Here is a 15,346-nt window from a genome sequence, read left to right on the forward strand (position 1 = left end):
CAATACAGATTAAAGCCAGAGCAAGAATAGCACTTGCCACACGAAAGCAGATTTTGATTTTCTCAAATGGGGAAATAAACACACAGAGATAAATAGTAACTGCATTGTGTGTGCAATTCAGGAAACTACTTTTGAAACAAAACATTCCTTAAGTGAACAGAGCTTTGCTTAGGAGATGTTGCAGACATGAGAAGGAAAAAAATTGGTGATACTTATCTTTAAATGACTTACTAGATTTAATACCTTAAAAAAAAGTCAAATTATCTCAGTTTTGATTAAAATCAGACGTAACTTAAAACATGATATTCACTTAGTCTGATTATCTTTTCAGGCACTCCAGTTTTATCCTTTGAGACATCAAGCACATACAAACAGAACATTTCCAGTTATTTCAATAAATATGAAAATTTACACAAATTGAGGATTTGATCTACTGACTTATATGACATTTCAGCAATGCAAGAAGTAACCAAAAAGAAAAGCCAGCTCACTGTTTAGTCACAGCCTTACAGAATTAGAAATAAAATTTCTCTGAGGTCTGTGAATCTTCTGTTGTTCAGCACAATCTTAAAATTTGATCAAAGTTAAGTGAATACCAAGAATTATAATCCAGCTTCCATGAAGAGAAAAGCCCCTGTTAAATAAAATTTGCATTGTGCCAACAAGCTCCAACTGAAAAAAATGCTAAAATACATGCTTTTAAGGGGAAAAGAACAGAATTCAGGCAGACTCCAAGTCAAGCAACTGTATTCCCTACATATAACCTGGATTTCATTGATTCAGTTGGTGGTAGTTGAGTTATATACCTGTTTCGCACTGGGTTACACACAAGCAGAATCTGGGGTATCATAATTTCGGTACCCGTAACCTGAAGACACTTGTATGTAACAAGAGTCACTTATATGGGTATTTTCTCCATCACAGAGGAGAACTGCAGAAAACTACTAAAACTAGGGAAGTTTTATTGACTGAGCTTAGGAACTGCTATGCACCTCCAAGTTCCTTTGAAGTCAATCATCTCTCTCAAATGTATAAAAGATGCAAGACTGGAACCCCAATTTTTTTCAATGTCATGGTAGAAAATTTTCCTTAAAAACTCTTATATATCTTTTATTTATTTATTTTTCCTCTCTGCTTGCTGTCATCAACTAAACTACCTCCCTGCTTATTACAGTCAGCTGAACAACAAATGATCTACTTCTGATTACATTGAGATTTTTCAAGACCCATTATAGTCTGCAGCTGATGTAGCTAGTTTTAAATCCAGTTCCAACTAGTAACAATGAGCTATCCTTCATCACAAACTAACTGCAGCCACTGCTGCAGAACAAAAGATATTCACAAGAGTATGCAAGTTAAATTTATTTTAAATACCAAGTTTCTCGGTGAGAGGCGAGTGAAGGGAAAAGCCAGTTAAAGATAAAAATTTCACAGCAACTGTGCACATATTCAATGCACAATTCAATAAATTAAATCTTTTCAAGTCAACATTTTTCCAGAAAAACAGCAGCCATGTTTGGTACTCAAGACATCTAGAGATTAATTTTTCCTGCATGCCTACAGTTCACCAACTATGACACTATGAACCCAAAAGAGGCATTCAAAAAATCAGCAAAGGGTTCTATAAACATTTAAGTATGCACAGTATAGAAAACCATTGCCTTCTTTTCCCCCGGATCCTGTCAGCTCTCTTCCATTTACACACACAGCCCATAGGTACCCAAAAATACTTCACAGGTAAATTTAGAGGATAATGAATATCAGCAACACCAGGAAAATTTGTCAGTCCCCAAAATAATATAGGTTAAATATAGAAGTGAAAGGATTTTGTATAAATGCTCCTGCAGTCAAGAAGTCACAAGACAATCTATCAGTAGGAGTTATATTCTCAGGGATTATGTTTCCAAGCAAGGGAATGAAGCTGGAGGAAGATATGAAGGTGTTTCCAGTGTTGGCAGATGAAGATGTTTTAAGGAATGTCAGCAGGAAGGGGTTTCACAGACCTCATATCCCACAACCTCTGCAACCCAAAATGGATGTAATGCATCCATGTAATGCAAGCTGATTTTCCAACATCCTTAGAGCACCTCTTTACAGATTTTTACTTTTATAAGTTCTTCAGGTTTCAACATCACCGAAGGCAGTTTCTGACCACTTCCTACACCCATTCAGTGTCCACCAACCAGCCACGTGATAAACTTGAGCGGTGTGGCAAGAGCTAATGATTTGTACACTTTAATTTGACTGTATAGCTTCCCCAGAACTCATTTCCTTATTGAGCTACAAGGGTAAAAAGGGCAAGCCGAAGCAAGTTAGCAATTCCCAAGCAGCCATAGATTAAAAGTGTCATTTTACGGGCACTTCAATCCCTACTGTAAAGACCAGCCAAATAAACTTGTACTGAAGAACCTCTTCTTCATAGCAGCTATACCAACATAACAAGCCACTTCTGCTTTATTTAGCCTTTCTAACGACCTTGTTTCCCTGAATGCAGATCCAGCAACATCAAGTGCATTATTCTTGAAACAGATTTATAAATGAACCCTTCTCCCCATTCATCAGGAAATTTTGCATATTTTTTTGCTCAAGACTTTAAACTCAGCCAGCAGTGGCCACGCAGCAGATGCTAGCCAAAAGTCCCCATTTCCAAGGGCATGGTCAGCGCTCTACAACTCACACAGACACATGCCCTGGCAAGCACAGTTTTTCTGGTAGTCTTTTTGGATAAAGACTCGCAGTTATACTTTTCAACTTACACAAACAGAGACAACAATAAGGGAAGATTCTGTCTTTTCATATCTATGAGTATTTGAGCCCCAGGCTCCAAAAATGAAAAGTTAAAGGGAAAGATGAGTCCCAACACATTTTTTTTTTCTAAAGTTCAGAAATGTTTAACCTATTAAAAACAGAGGTACCAACTGCTATTTCAAATCTACACCCCAATTCAAATCCAAACTCTACCTGACCTTGAAAAGACCTGAAAGGAGGATATGATTTTAGGACCTCAGGATCACTTTCAGTCTCCTATTGCATATCTTACTGAAATCACAGTGGCATAACATAAACCATATAATGCAGAAGACTACAAAAAGAACAAGCCTGGAGGAATGCAAGGCTCTTGGCAGACTGGTTCCTCCTAGTTTTATAAATTCAGCTAAATCTTTCCTTCAGGATAAGTGCAGAAAGGGAATCTAAAAAACAGCTAAGTACGTTTTCCAAAATAGCATGACAAGCCCTGTAGTGAAAATGTTTGTTACAACTAAAATTACTCTGCATTTTAAGTGAAACTGCAAAATCCATTCTGTTCAGTGCTGTGAACACATATAAACCTGGTTACCAGAAAAGCCTCTTTTTCTCAGATTTCCTTTTACTGTCCAAAAAGTCTAAGATTAATCTGTGCAAACTCTCAAAGAGTAGAAGACTACATGAAGGGATATTCTGAGTATCAGCCTACGTTGTTCACAGACATGTCTTTTTAAGCGGTAAAGATGGCTTCAGGCTCTTATTAGAGACTGTGAGGCCTAGCAATTGCTTGTGACATTTTGCTCTGAGGAATCCATGATGTTAAAAGTGCAAAATAAACTAAATCCAGTAGAATTTCTAGTCTCCTAAACTATCTCTTCTTTAAGATTTTGATTCTTTATGTGCAACCATTGTTTTGGAATAGAAGAAAAATTCATTTTACTCAAGAAGTGTATTGTAAGAATGTACAGATGAGCACCCTGAATCTTGCATCACCAGTTTTACAAAGCCACAAAAGGCTTTTAAGGAAGCTTGCCACGTACAATAAATTAGCATTGGTCCAGTGAAGTCAACAGAATAATACCTTTTTACATCAGCAAAGGATTTGTCCTTACAGAAATCTCTTCTTGCCAATTGATTTCAAGATAAAAGCTCCGTACAAATCATATTATAATATTTACATTCTTTTTTACTTTCTAATAGCAGAAAATACAAATTACTCTTACATCAGCCTCTGAGTGGTAATCCAGTACTCATGAAATATTCATGAGCTATGACTTACTCAGACGTGGAGATGTTTTCTCAGCTTGATACTATGGGTCTTCCAAGAACAACTGGTCTTGCTTTACAATTCAAGAACTTTGTGATATACAAACTTGTGCCTTTCTGCTATGCCTAGTACAAAGTACCCTTAAATACCTTTAAAAGTCTGAAGCATGATAATAAAACTGAGGAAAGTATTCTTCTTTTAATGGTGTGACAGAGAAACATGGCCGAAGCACACTGCTGACATTTATAATAGTCAGCGTTTATTTTAACTCATTATAATTTCACAAAGTAGCTGTCCGGAGGAGTCAAACTCAGGCAGAAATGCTGGTGTTATCTAAAACTGCTGCTGCGCATTTTGTTTCTGTAGAATTGCCAGTGTAGGAAGCACAAGGTCATAAATCAAATCTTGGTATCGTGTACATCAATACTACACCTCATTGCTAAACTACTGTTTCCCCAGTTCTGGATCTTTGCCATACATTTAATGGAAGCGGGGCAGGGAAGGAAAGACTATCATACATCTGGGTCCTGGAAAGACTGAAAGGCACACCAGAATACATGTACCTAGTTGGTATGATCCATGTGAGCTAAAAAATCGTGACGTACCCACTGGCTACCCTTACAAAATGCTTAGCATTCGTTATAAATAGCACAGACTCTGCAAAGGAGAAAGAACAGCAATTTCGATACCAATTTTATTAGCCAGCCCTCTTTTCTTAACGAGATTCCATGAAACTGCTCTTCAGTCCAGCTGTTTTTAGACTAAATAAACTAAGTGCAAGGTAGAACATTAGCTGAAAGAATATCCTCTGCTCCGTTCAACTTTGAGCCAAGAGATGAATATAGCCAAATACAGGACACAGACTGTAGCCAGAACTTCACCTAGGGTAAACTGGAGTGGAGCCTGTTTTCACCAGCTAAGAGAATCTTCCCCATATTTGCCAGCCAAGTCTATGTTCCAGCACTCACCAACCCAACTGCTGGATTGTATCTTTAAACTGTACATTGGTAACAATCCCAAGAAACAATCCATTCCCCTTACTGTTAGAACTTCTGGCAATTACTCAAAAAACATAAATAATGACCAGATGGTCATTATCCACCTCACAAAAGGGTGTGAATATATTCTATATTCTGGCAAGGAAAGTTAAAGAACATATTTACTTTAATATGCTACTTGACAGTTTTAATGCACAAAGCTTGAAATGTAAAAAAAGGTACCAATGCTAAAGATACACTGCAACACATACAGTTACAGGTACTGACTTTCAGGAACACTTTTAAAGGTTCTAGAAGAGTATTTTAACTCATTCTCAAGCAAATTTATGAAGTATACAGTTACTAAAATCACTAGGGTCTTTCATATGCTTTTCTTTTGTGTTTTCTTTACTTGTGCTGACTCGCTTAAAGTAAGCACACCAAGTCAGCCCTAATAACTCATTGACTTCAAGCAATCTCTATTAACCAAATCCTTTCTCACAGAGCAGTAATTTACATTCAGTTTGCATAGCCCTAGATGCCTTCTCTCTCTCAAACTCTAAGGAAAACACAGAAGAAAGGCCCCTTGGGGGAAACTTTTCAAATCGAATTAGTGAAACTGAGCGTGGGTCAGGAGAGGAAAGATATGTATTTGATGAAACATCAACAGCACTAAGGCTAGAGAATAGAAGATTTAGAGGGCAGCTCAACTGGTCTGTTTCCAAAACGAAAAAGTTCTAGGAGAATAAAAACTAAGGCATTCCCTCCTCCCTCGTTTTTCCTTCCTGTTTGTCCATTTACAAACCAAACACAAAGCCAACTCTTCAAACAACAAGAAAGTCCTATCCAAACCTTCTGTCACTGACAAAAGATACCCTGTGATTATTTTCCTAACAGTTCTGCTTTCTAATTAAAGAGCAAACTAGGCACTTGTTTAACCTATGCTTCATTTTAAAACATCAAAGTTAAACCTTCTGTTTTAATCTTTAAAATAACTTTCAAGCAGGGTCTAGAGATCTTGCAAAAGCTTGTTACCAACTGTACACCTCAAGTATGCATTTCTTAGTTAGTAACAAAGCTTCTTCCAGAGTTTGGAAGCATCTCCATATTAATAATGGATTGTTGAGCTATGATTTTCAAACAGCTTTGATAGGCCAACGCATAGATCTGTTCAAAGCAAAACAACAAGAAAAAGCAAAGAAAAATACATTTTCTTCAGAAATAGTTTTGTCTTTTCTTGGAGCAGGGTAGTAGAGTTCTGATTCTTCAACATCTAACAGACAAACTACTAAATTAGCAAATGTTCTGTACAGTTTAGCAGCCTCCTGCCTAAGAATGATGAATCCCTCCAAGCTTTGCCGTAAAGTGCCAAAACAGAGGAACCAACTTCTGCACAGACAGTTCCAGCCTCCCCAGGTCAGAAACCACTGTTTTACAGATATAATCCCAAACTCTTCAGAACAACTGACAGCAAAAGTTCATAGAAGATATAATATAGAACATTTCTTCCCAGTGCTCCTTCCAACAAGATGGTGATCAGAATCAGTCAGAAGAGAAGCACAGAAAACGGCAAAACAACTTTTCTTTCAGCAACACTAACTTTGCCCCATTTTATGCGTGTTTTGCTTTCTAGCCCTGAAGAATATCCCTCAACTGAGGAAAGTCTGTTTTTCCAGGGTTCTGGAGATCCTGCAATCGAACTTTCTGACATTTTACACTTTAATCTGACCAGAGACATCAAGGGCAACAAGAAAAGCTTCTATAGGTACGTCAGTGATAAAAGGAAGACTAGGGAAAATGTGGGCCCTCTCCGGAAGGAAAGGGGAGACCTGGTTACCCAGGACATGGAGAAGGCTGAGGTACTCAATGACTTTTTTGCCTCAGTCTTCACCGGCAAGTGCTCCAGCCACACCGCCCAGGTCCCAGAAGGCAAAGGCAGCGACTGGGAGAATGAAGAACCGCCCACTGTAGGAGAAGATCGGGTTCAAGACCATCTAAGGAACCTGAAGGTGCACAAGTCCATGGGACCTGATGAGATGCATCCGTGGGTCCTGAGGGAACTGGCAGATGAAGTGGCTAAGCCACTATCCATCATATTTGAGAAGTCGTGGCAGTCTGGGGAAGTTCCCGCTGACTGGAAAAGGGGAAACATAACCCCCATTTTTAAAAAGGGAAAAAAGGAAGACCCGGGGAACTACAGGCCAGTCAGTCTCACTTCTCTGCCTGGCAAGATCATGGGGCGCCTCCTCCTGGAAACTATGCTGGGGCACATGGAAAATAAGGAGGTGATTGGTGACAGCCAGCATGGCTTCACTAAGGGCAAATCGTGCCTGACAAATTTGGTGGCCTTCTATGATGGGGTTGCAGTGTTGGTGGAGAAGAGAAGAGCAACGGACGTCACCTACCTGGAATTGTGCAAAGCATTTGACACTGTCCTGCACGACATCCTTGTCTCTAAATTGGAGAGACATGGATTTGACGGATGGACCACTCGGTGGACAAGGACTTGGCTGGATGGTCGCACTCAAAAAGTTGCGGTCAACGGCTCAATGTCAGAGTGGAGACCAGTGACGAGTGGCGTTCCTCAGGGGTCGGTACTGGGACCGGCACTGTTTAACATCTTTGTTGGCGACATGGACAGTGGGATTAAGTGCACCCTCAGCAAGTTTGCTGATGACACTAAGCTGTGTGGTGCAGTCGACATGCTGGAGGGAAGGGATGCTATCCAGAGGGACGACCTTGCCAGGCTTGAGAGGTGGGCCCGTGCGAACCTCATGAAGTTCAACGATGCCAAGTGCAAGGTCCTGCACATGGGTCGGGGCACTCCCAAGCACAAATACAGGATGGGCGATGAGTGGATTGAGAGCAGCCCTGCAGAGAAGGACTTGAGGGTATTAGTGGATGAAAACTAAATATGAAAGACGTGGACCTGTTGGAGCGAGTCCAGAGGAGGGCCACAAAGATGATCAGGGGGCTGGAGCACCTCGCCTACGAAGACAGGCTGAGAGAGTTGAGGTTGTTCAGCCTGGAGAAGGGAAGGCCCCAGGGAGACCTTATAGCGGCCTTCCAGTACTTAAAGGGGGCCTACAGGAAAGATGGGGAGGGACTCTTTATCAGCGAGTGTAGGGATAGGACGAGGGGTAATGGTTTTAAACTGAAAGAGGGTAGATTTAGATTGGATATTAGGAAGAAATTCTTTACTGCGAGAGTGGTGAAACACTGGAACAGGTTGCCCGGAGAGGTTGTGGATGCCCCATCCCTGGAAGTGTTCAAGGCCAAGTTGGATGGGGCTTTGAGCAACCTGATCTAGTGGAAGGTGTCCCTGCCCATGGCAGGGGGGTTGGACCTAGATGATCTTTAAGGTCCTTTCCAACCCAAACCATTCTCTGATTCTATTACGTTGCATTAACAGGTTTACATATTTAATGTCAATATGCAAAAATACTGAGAAATTTAATCAGAAGAGTTTAATTTGAGATCTACTGTGAGATAATTGATGTGAATACAATAATCCTCCAGTCACTTACCTTTCTCTTCTGCTCTGAAACTCAGTATCTGAGTTACAATACCTATGGATCAAAAGAGTTCATATTTGGAAGTATATTGTGCTCTGTTTTCTTACAGTAAACGTTAAATGTTTCTACCATGTCTTACTCCAAATCATTTGCTGTTTCACTATCAAACTGTACAATGATCAGGTGACAGGCTGATAGTTACAGTTAATAAACAGAAACAGATGCATCCTCACATATAAAATCTGCACTAATGGCAATACCCTGATAACACTGTTTGCTGCTTGAAAATAAGTCTTTGATAACCCAGACTTCAAGTAACTTGCATGAAATCAAAGGTGGAGGAAAACAATATCAGAGGACTGCTGGAGAAAAGACAGCAGGGTCAGGCAGAGGAAGGTTACCAAGACAGAAGGAACATCTGTGTAAACACTCTCATCCACACATATACAATTGTTACTGTGCCATGAATTACAACAACTTGTGACCTATATGCTTACAAACATAGTCACTTCCACTCCAGTCTGATAGGAATGAAATCTCCAAGATGCTCTAGAACAATAATTGAAAAACACATCTGTTTAAAATCAGTTCATATTAGCTTTAACTATCCATGTTTAACTATGTACTACTAAATGGTTAACTGCTAAATATCCTACCATCTAAACACAGAACTAATGCAATCAATTGCATTGGCTTATATCCTACATACAATAAACGATGCTCACCTAAATGTTACTCACCTGCCTTAAATCCAAGGTGATGGTGACCCAGTGGTATTGCCTCCCATTCTGAATGCTGGGACTTTGCCACCAGTTATTGGTACCATCGATTGCACTGGAAATTGGGTGTTGCTCTGTTTTAAAGCAAAAAATTAAACATCTCTTGAAGATACATCTCACTGCATTTTCTCTGACCCAGCACATTTATTTCACACTGAGCACAATTTCTTCCTGTCATAAAGAAATAAAAGCTGAAATCTGCCCCCAGACAAAAAGGCTGTCATTGCTTAACGGTGATTTAAGGTGCTCACGTTTTCTGTCAGCCCTTTGCTCAAAGGTAGTGTCACTCGTGCAGTAGAGAGACTAAAAGTACGAGGTATTTGACCCCAATACACCTTGTATTCATGGCAGGCGTCAAAAAGAATGACGCAAACGCATGAAACAAACAAACCAACCAACCCACATGAAACTTGCCTTTGGGATTGGCACTGTGGTGGTCGCAGACACGGCACTGGGCATTGCGCAGGGGCCGTCCCGGGACATGCTCCACCAGTTTGCAGAACATCTCCGGTCCCTTCTCCCCGCAGGTGGCGTTGGTGGAGATGTGAGCGTTGCTGGCCAGGTTCAAAATGGCGGGGAACAGGCCTTGAAAGCAATAACAATTATCAGCCACATCATAAGGCAAGCAAAATACAGACATGGGTATGAGACAGGTCTCTAAACATACAGGGTTTCATGACAAGCTTCTAGCTTAGAGTCAGAGAAACAGAAAAATACAGTGAAAACAATTTATTTTGTGAAAAGATTATCATATCACACTGACACCAGCACATCAATCTTCGTAGCCCCAGGGCACCGCAGCCCTGTCTGTCCCTGCCCACTGCCTAGGGCTCCCCTGATCCGGCCCACAGCCCAAGACCCTGTTTCAGCCCCCCCGGGCTCCCCCCACCCTGCCCATGGCCTCATTTCAGCCCACCCAGGGCCGTCAGCCCCTGCCCAAGCAACATCGCAGCAGGGCCAGTCTCCAGCTCCCCACAGCCCTGCCCTGCCCCGCCATGAGGCTCACAAAGCTTGGCCCACCCACGGGCCCACATCCCAGCCCGACCCCGGCCTGTGCCCAGTGAGGTGCCTGATGCTCAGGACTGGGGCTGCCCCAGCTGCCCTGCTCCTGGCTGGGGTGGTGGGACAGGGCCTGGCTGCCAGGTCGTGCCCTGACAGACCCTGCAGGGAGCCCTCATGGCCCTCAAGGAGCCCCTGGCCCTCATGGCGCCCTGACAGCAATAACTCTGTTGTTAGTAAACTAACTCTTCCAATTACTAAACCTTCTCTTCACATTGTGAATTCATCAAAACCAGGAGGGACAACTGGCCCATTGCCAGAAGAGAGGAGGAACTGTACAGCACGCACTCGGCTGGTGTGGAAAATGGCGTTTAACAGGAGCTCTCCGCAGCAGCGATGCCACCACCCTGAACAACATGCTCCAGGCTCGCAAGTTTTAAGGACTGCACTTTAGACCTTTGCTCTGGGCTTTCTGCAGTCTGTGTAAAGTCTAAGGGATATTTTGCTTGACACTTATTAACCTTTACACAAGCACTTTACCGTACTTTCAAATGGTGTTGCTCTCGTGTAGTGGAATAATGAAACAACAGACTAAGCATTTCAAGATTACTGGTACCGAACTGGGAATCCTTAGTATTTTCTAAAAGGAGTAAAGTTTGACTTTGGCTTGAAGGCTACTGGTAAAATTTAAAGAATACTGCATGTAACAGAAAGAAGTTAAGCATAGCTTCTCAGGAATGTTGTTATCATTTTCCAACCTTCCCTCCTGAGCTAAAACACTTTTATTTCTTGCATGATTATGGTATAACAGAGATACTCCATTTCCAGTCAGAAGCAACTCTGAAAAAGAAAAACGATTTTGGAAAAAAAAAAAAGAGTCCTTTCTTTAGAGATTAAATACAATGGGCTGAAATCAAAGCTAGAGCCTTGGTATGGTGTATTAGCAGTGCCAAAAGAATTGCTACTGTTGCAATAGTGAGGTATTAAAAACACATTTTTCTTCTGTTATAAGGAATCCTGGAAAAAAAAATCCAGTTGTATTTGTGAAAATATATGCCTCTTTCACTAGTAAAACTATATGAATTCTTTTACTTCATTAATCTACAACATACAACAAAAAAAGATTGTAATATTAATAGTTTGCTTTTCTTAGCTGTCTGTCTCAACAAGGCAACATTAAATATTCCTTTAATTTAAAGTGTCTGTGTCTGCGCAGTAATTGCATTACCTTGGAAAGCCTTGAGAAAAGTTTTAGTGCTATTTAAACCTTGACTTCAGCTATTGAAAATGTGGCTAAATCCTAACCCTCTGCACCACAGTATGAATAACAAACAGTGTGTTTTCAATTGTGCTATACTCGAAACTTAACAGGAGGGAGATGGAGCTTTTTATTTTTTTGAATCCTGACTTAATTTAAGTTATATCCAGACTAGGTCAGATGCCTTGTTCTCATTATAACTAAATCTGATGCAGACGAGGATGCTGAAGACATCCTATTGACCACTTTGGTGAGGCTCTTCTGCCAATAACATGCTGTCTGTACAGTCTTCTCTCACCTCATGCCGTATGGGTGCAGTAATGCTCCAGACCTAAAGTTGAAGACAAAGCAGAAATGCTGCCCTCCATTTTCCTACTGGACAAGAAAGCTCAGTGGTGGAAGAGGGTACCCTCTTTTACATTACTTTCCAATGATATAAAATCTTCTGTATTCAGTATTCATTACTGTTCACATAGGCGTCTATCAGCCAGTCTTCAAGAGCTATCCATTACTTCCCAGGTCATTCATTACCTTCACTCACGTTACACAGCAGCCCTGCCAGTTCTTTCCAGGGTCATTTGTTACAGTGACATAATTTGCCTACAATAACCTTCAGTCAACGGACTTGTGCCAAAGGAATAGTGAAGCTCTGAAGAAAAAGTGCTGATGGCAAGTGCTGTGCTGGCCAAGATTCATTCCAAAACCCCAAGCTCAAGTCACCATAGCATTCACCCTGGACTCAGCCCTTTTGTGTGCTCATCATCAAGCATCTCACTGACTTCTAACGAATTCACTGATTGATAACGAAATTAATAATGGTATGGTAACATTAAGGTCTCATGATGAGTTTTCTGGGTCCCACAGAGATAAGAAGAAAGAACATTTCAATCCAGCTGAGTTGCACTGGAGTTTTGCCCCAGGATCCAAATAAAAGCACGAGGTTGTTAGCTTCATCCTGCAAGGTACTGCATCTCTTCAAATCCTAGCTGATTACGTTCACCTCTGATTCTCTTTAACACAATCAAATTTTAAGGCAATCTGCAGAGGTCCAGCCACGGATTTCAGTGGAGACTGAGATTAGTGTAGGAGCTGATTTATTAAGAAACAATAAGTATCTGCGATAGAAAAAATGGAAGAAAAGAGGCAAATTTAATGAGTTGCATCTTTACAGAACATTGTTCTTCTTTAGTCGTTCAGCATGTTCTTAAGAAAAATCTTTTCATAAGAAAAGCTGGGTACTCAGAATTGTGAGTTCAAGAGCTCTTAGATGCTCCTCTGACAAACAAAAAAAGACTGGAAAAAACCCAAAGAGAAGAATAAAACCATCTGGTAAAATATATTTTTATTTCTCTTAGGAAGAGGTAGGTATGATAAAGATGAGCAACCACAGAATCATCACTTAAATGAGCCATTTACAGATAAATAGGTGACTGTCATCATATCCTGCTATAAAACCCAAGTGGCCATAACAGACATAAAACTCTGGCAGAAGATATCACGTATCATTACACTGAACTTTTAGCAAATGATATTTGCGTTCTTAAAGACATTGATGTAACTTTTACGGTTTGCTATCTAAAGTCCAGCACAAATGATTGATTGAATTGGATTGATCATACTTATTCCCACTAGAAAGGAAGGCAAGTGCTATGTACAAAATCCTCACTGTTTCACTGCTGAGCTGTCAGGCTCCATTATCATATTAGACAATCATAGCTTTGAACGAGCCTTGAGAGATCTCCATATGGATCTGTACAGAGTTCAGTAGTAGAATTCTCAGCTCGTTAATCTAGTTTGGCTGACTATATTCTACTTGCTAAAATATCTTGCAGCCAACTTTGCACGTAAGTACTTGCTACTTCACCTTTCCACCATCGAGCCCATCTCTGTTTGGGAATTACTGTTCAGCATTTTGCAAGAGACTATGGTGGTCCTGAGAAGAGCTGGAAGAATTTTTAAATTAAACTCATTTACTTGTAACTGCTGGCCAGCTCTTTTCATGGTAAGGTAAACTCTTTAACTTGATTTTTCCAGCTACTCAGCTGCCCATTTGCCCCCAACCAGAGATTCACACTGCCCAATATCAGAAAATGAATAGTGTATAGATACTGATTTGACCTTAAGAAAGAATAACAATTGGTTCACTATAGCTCAGCACAAAAGTGAAGCACAATGTTTTCATTAGATGTTCAAGCAAGTTGCTCTCATTTGTAAGGACTTCGTTTTAGCCAGATGCATGACTAAAACTCACTACAGGAAAACTGAAAACCTGAACGGGTACTGTCAGAATTATGTCATTCAGAGCTTTCCTACAGGGGGAAAACGCCCCAAGCTGAGAGAAAGCAGAGGGAATCAAATCCCTAATAAGGTGGTCTGCAATGTGGATATAGAAGAATTTGTCAAATTCACACTCTAAAATGTTCAATTCTTAAAGAAATGACAAGAAGGAAGAATTCAAAGGTTAGATGGATTTGTTGTATGTATAGCTCAGCAGGCAGACCTTGTGGTGAAGGATGTAGCATTAATGTTTCACCGTAACTCAGGGAAAAGGCTTGTTCATAATGAAGCCAGTTGTAATGTATTTGAATGATGAACAGGAGGTAAGCATGCCGTATGCCAGGGAAAAGGAAGACAGGCAAAGAGCTTTTAGGTAGATGAAGCAGTCAACTTGTATTTTATGTGCTTCAATATGCCTATCGACTCTAATACTTCAGAATGAAGGGGGATAGTTGGAGCATGCAGCTTACGGGGGCAGACTCAAAGTGCTGACAATTCACACAAAGTCATCATGGATTGAGACGCATCATTGCATAAGTAAAAGATGACCACAACCAGGAGAGCTGTCCCTCTATTGTAAAGTTTATGGCTGATCATATGGCCTACACTTCTTTGGGAATTATTCTACCCAAAATCAGGGTCTACAGAAGTCCTCACAAGCTCCTTGTTGCAAATATAATTACCATCATCTTCCCTGGAAACTCAATTTAATTCTTTGTGGTTTTATAAGTTTTGATTTTGTTATAGGTATAGACTACCAAGCACCCTTGAAGTTTTCACCAAGAAGAATTTCAAGGATTTCAGACATTTCCAGGGTTCTGGCAACTCCAGCTGTGACCAATGCACATCTGTTGATACATTCTAGATACACCTGATTTACTGCACATGAGCAGATCAATTCCATAGTATTTGCAGAGTGGATCTGACATATCCTGGACTTGTTGAACATTTTGTCTAGCTCAGATAGCCTATCTGTGTACAGAAGCATCAGTGCACTCCAAAGACATTAGACTTACTCTCCATGCTCAGACCACAGCACATACACATCACTAATGGAAATATGGAAACCACGTGCAGTTGTATGCCATTTATCAAAGGCTTTTCAGACATATTCATTCCCTTCCTTACCTTTAAAAAGTATTCTCAGTTTAAGACCCTTGGCTGCATTCTGCACAGCTAGATCTGAATGAAACCCCAATTCCATTCCCAATTAATGATTTTTTCACTCAGGAAATTAATAGTATTTCATCACAGTTCTGTTTCAGGTGGAAGGAAAGTGGATTTGTGTGTTTTGGCAAAACCCACACATTGTCTGTGGTTTTGACCATGTTTGACTGTATGGATTCTCCCAATGTGACTGACAGACAGGGTGAAACTGTACCTCTTCACTTTTTACAGATGGCATATGGAGAAAGGGAGACAGTCCCCAGAATAACAATCTTCCTAGCAGAGGCATAGCTGATTAAATTCATTTCTTTTACAAACACAGTTGTACAAACAGAAGGATACATATGAAAGTTCTGCTTTAC

General features: G+C 40.6%; 1 protein-coding gene across 1 annotated transcript in view; it reads right to left on the reverse strand.

The window, feature by feature from the left end:
* The window catches only part of LAMA1 (laminin subunit alpha 1), a 126,084-nt gene that overhangs the window by 78,427 nt on the left and 32,311 nt on the right, over positions 1 to 15,346 (reverse strand). The window contains exons 3-4 of the mRNA XM_050890870.1: positions 9,698 to 9,868; positions 9,245 to 9,357 (exon numbers count right to left, since the gene is read on the reverse strand). Of these exons, the coding sequence (XP_050746827.1) occupies positions 9,245 to 9,357; positions 9,698 to 9,868 (284 nt within the window). The remainder of the gene's footprint in view (positions 1 to 9,244; positions 9,358 to 9,697; positions 9,869 to 15,346) is intronic.

Source organism: Gymnogyps californianus, chromosome 2 (genome assembly GCF_018139145.2).
Source record: "Gymnogyps californianus isolate 813 chromosome 2, ASM1813914v2, whole genome shotgun sequence".
Classification (NCBI taxonomy): domain Eukaryota; kingdom Metazoa; phylum Chordata; class Aves; order Accipitriformes; family Cathartidae; genus Gymnogyps; species Gymnogyps californianus.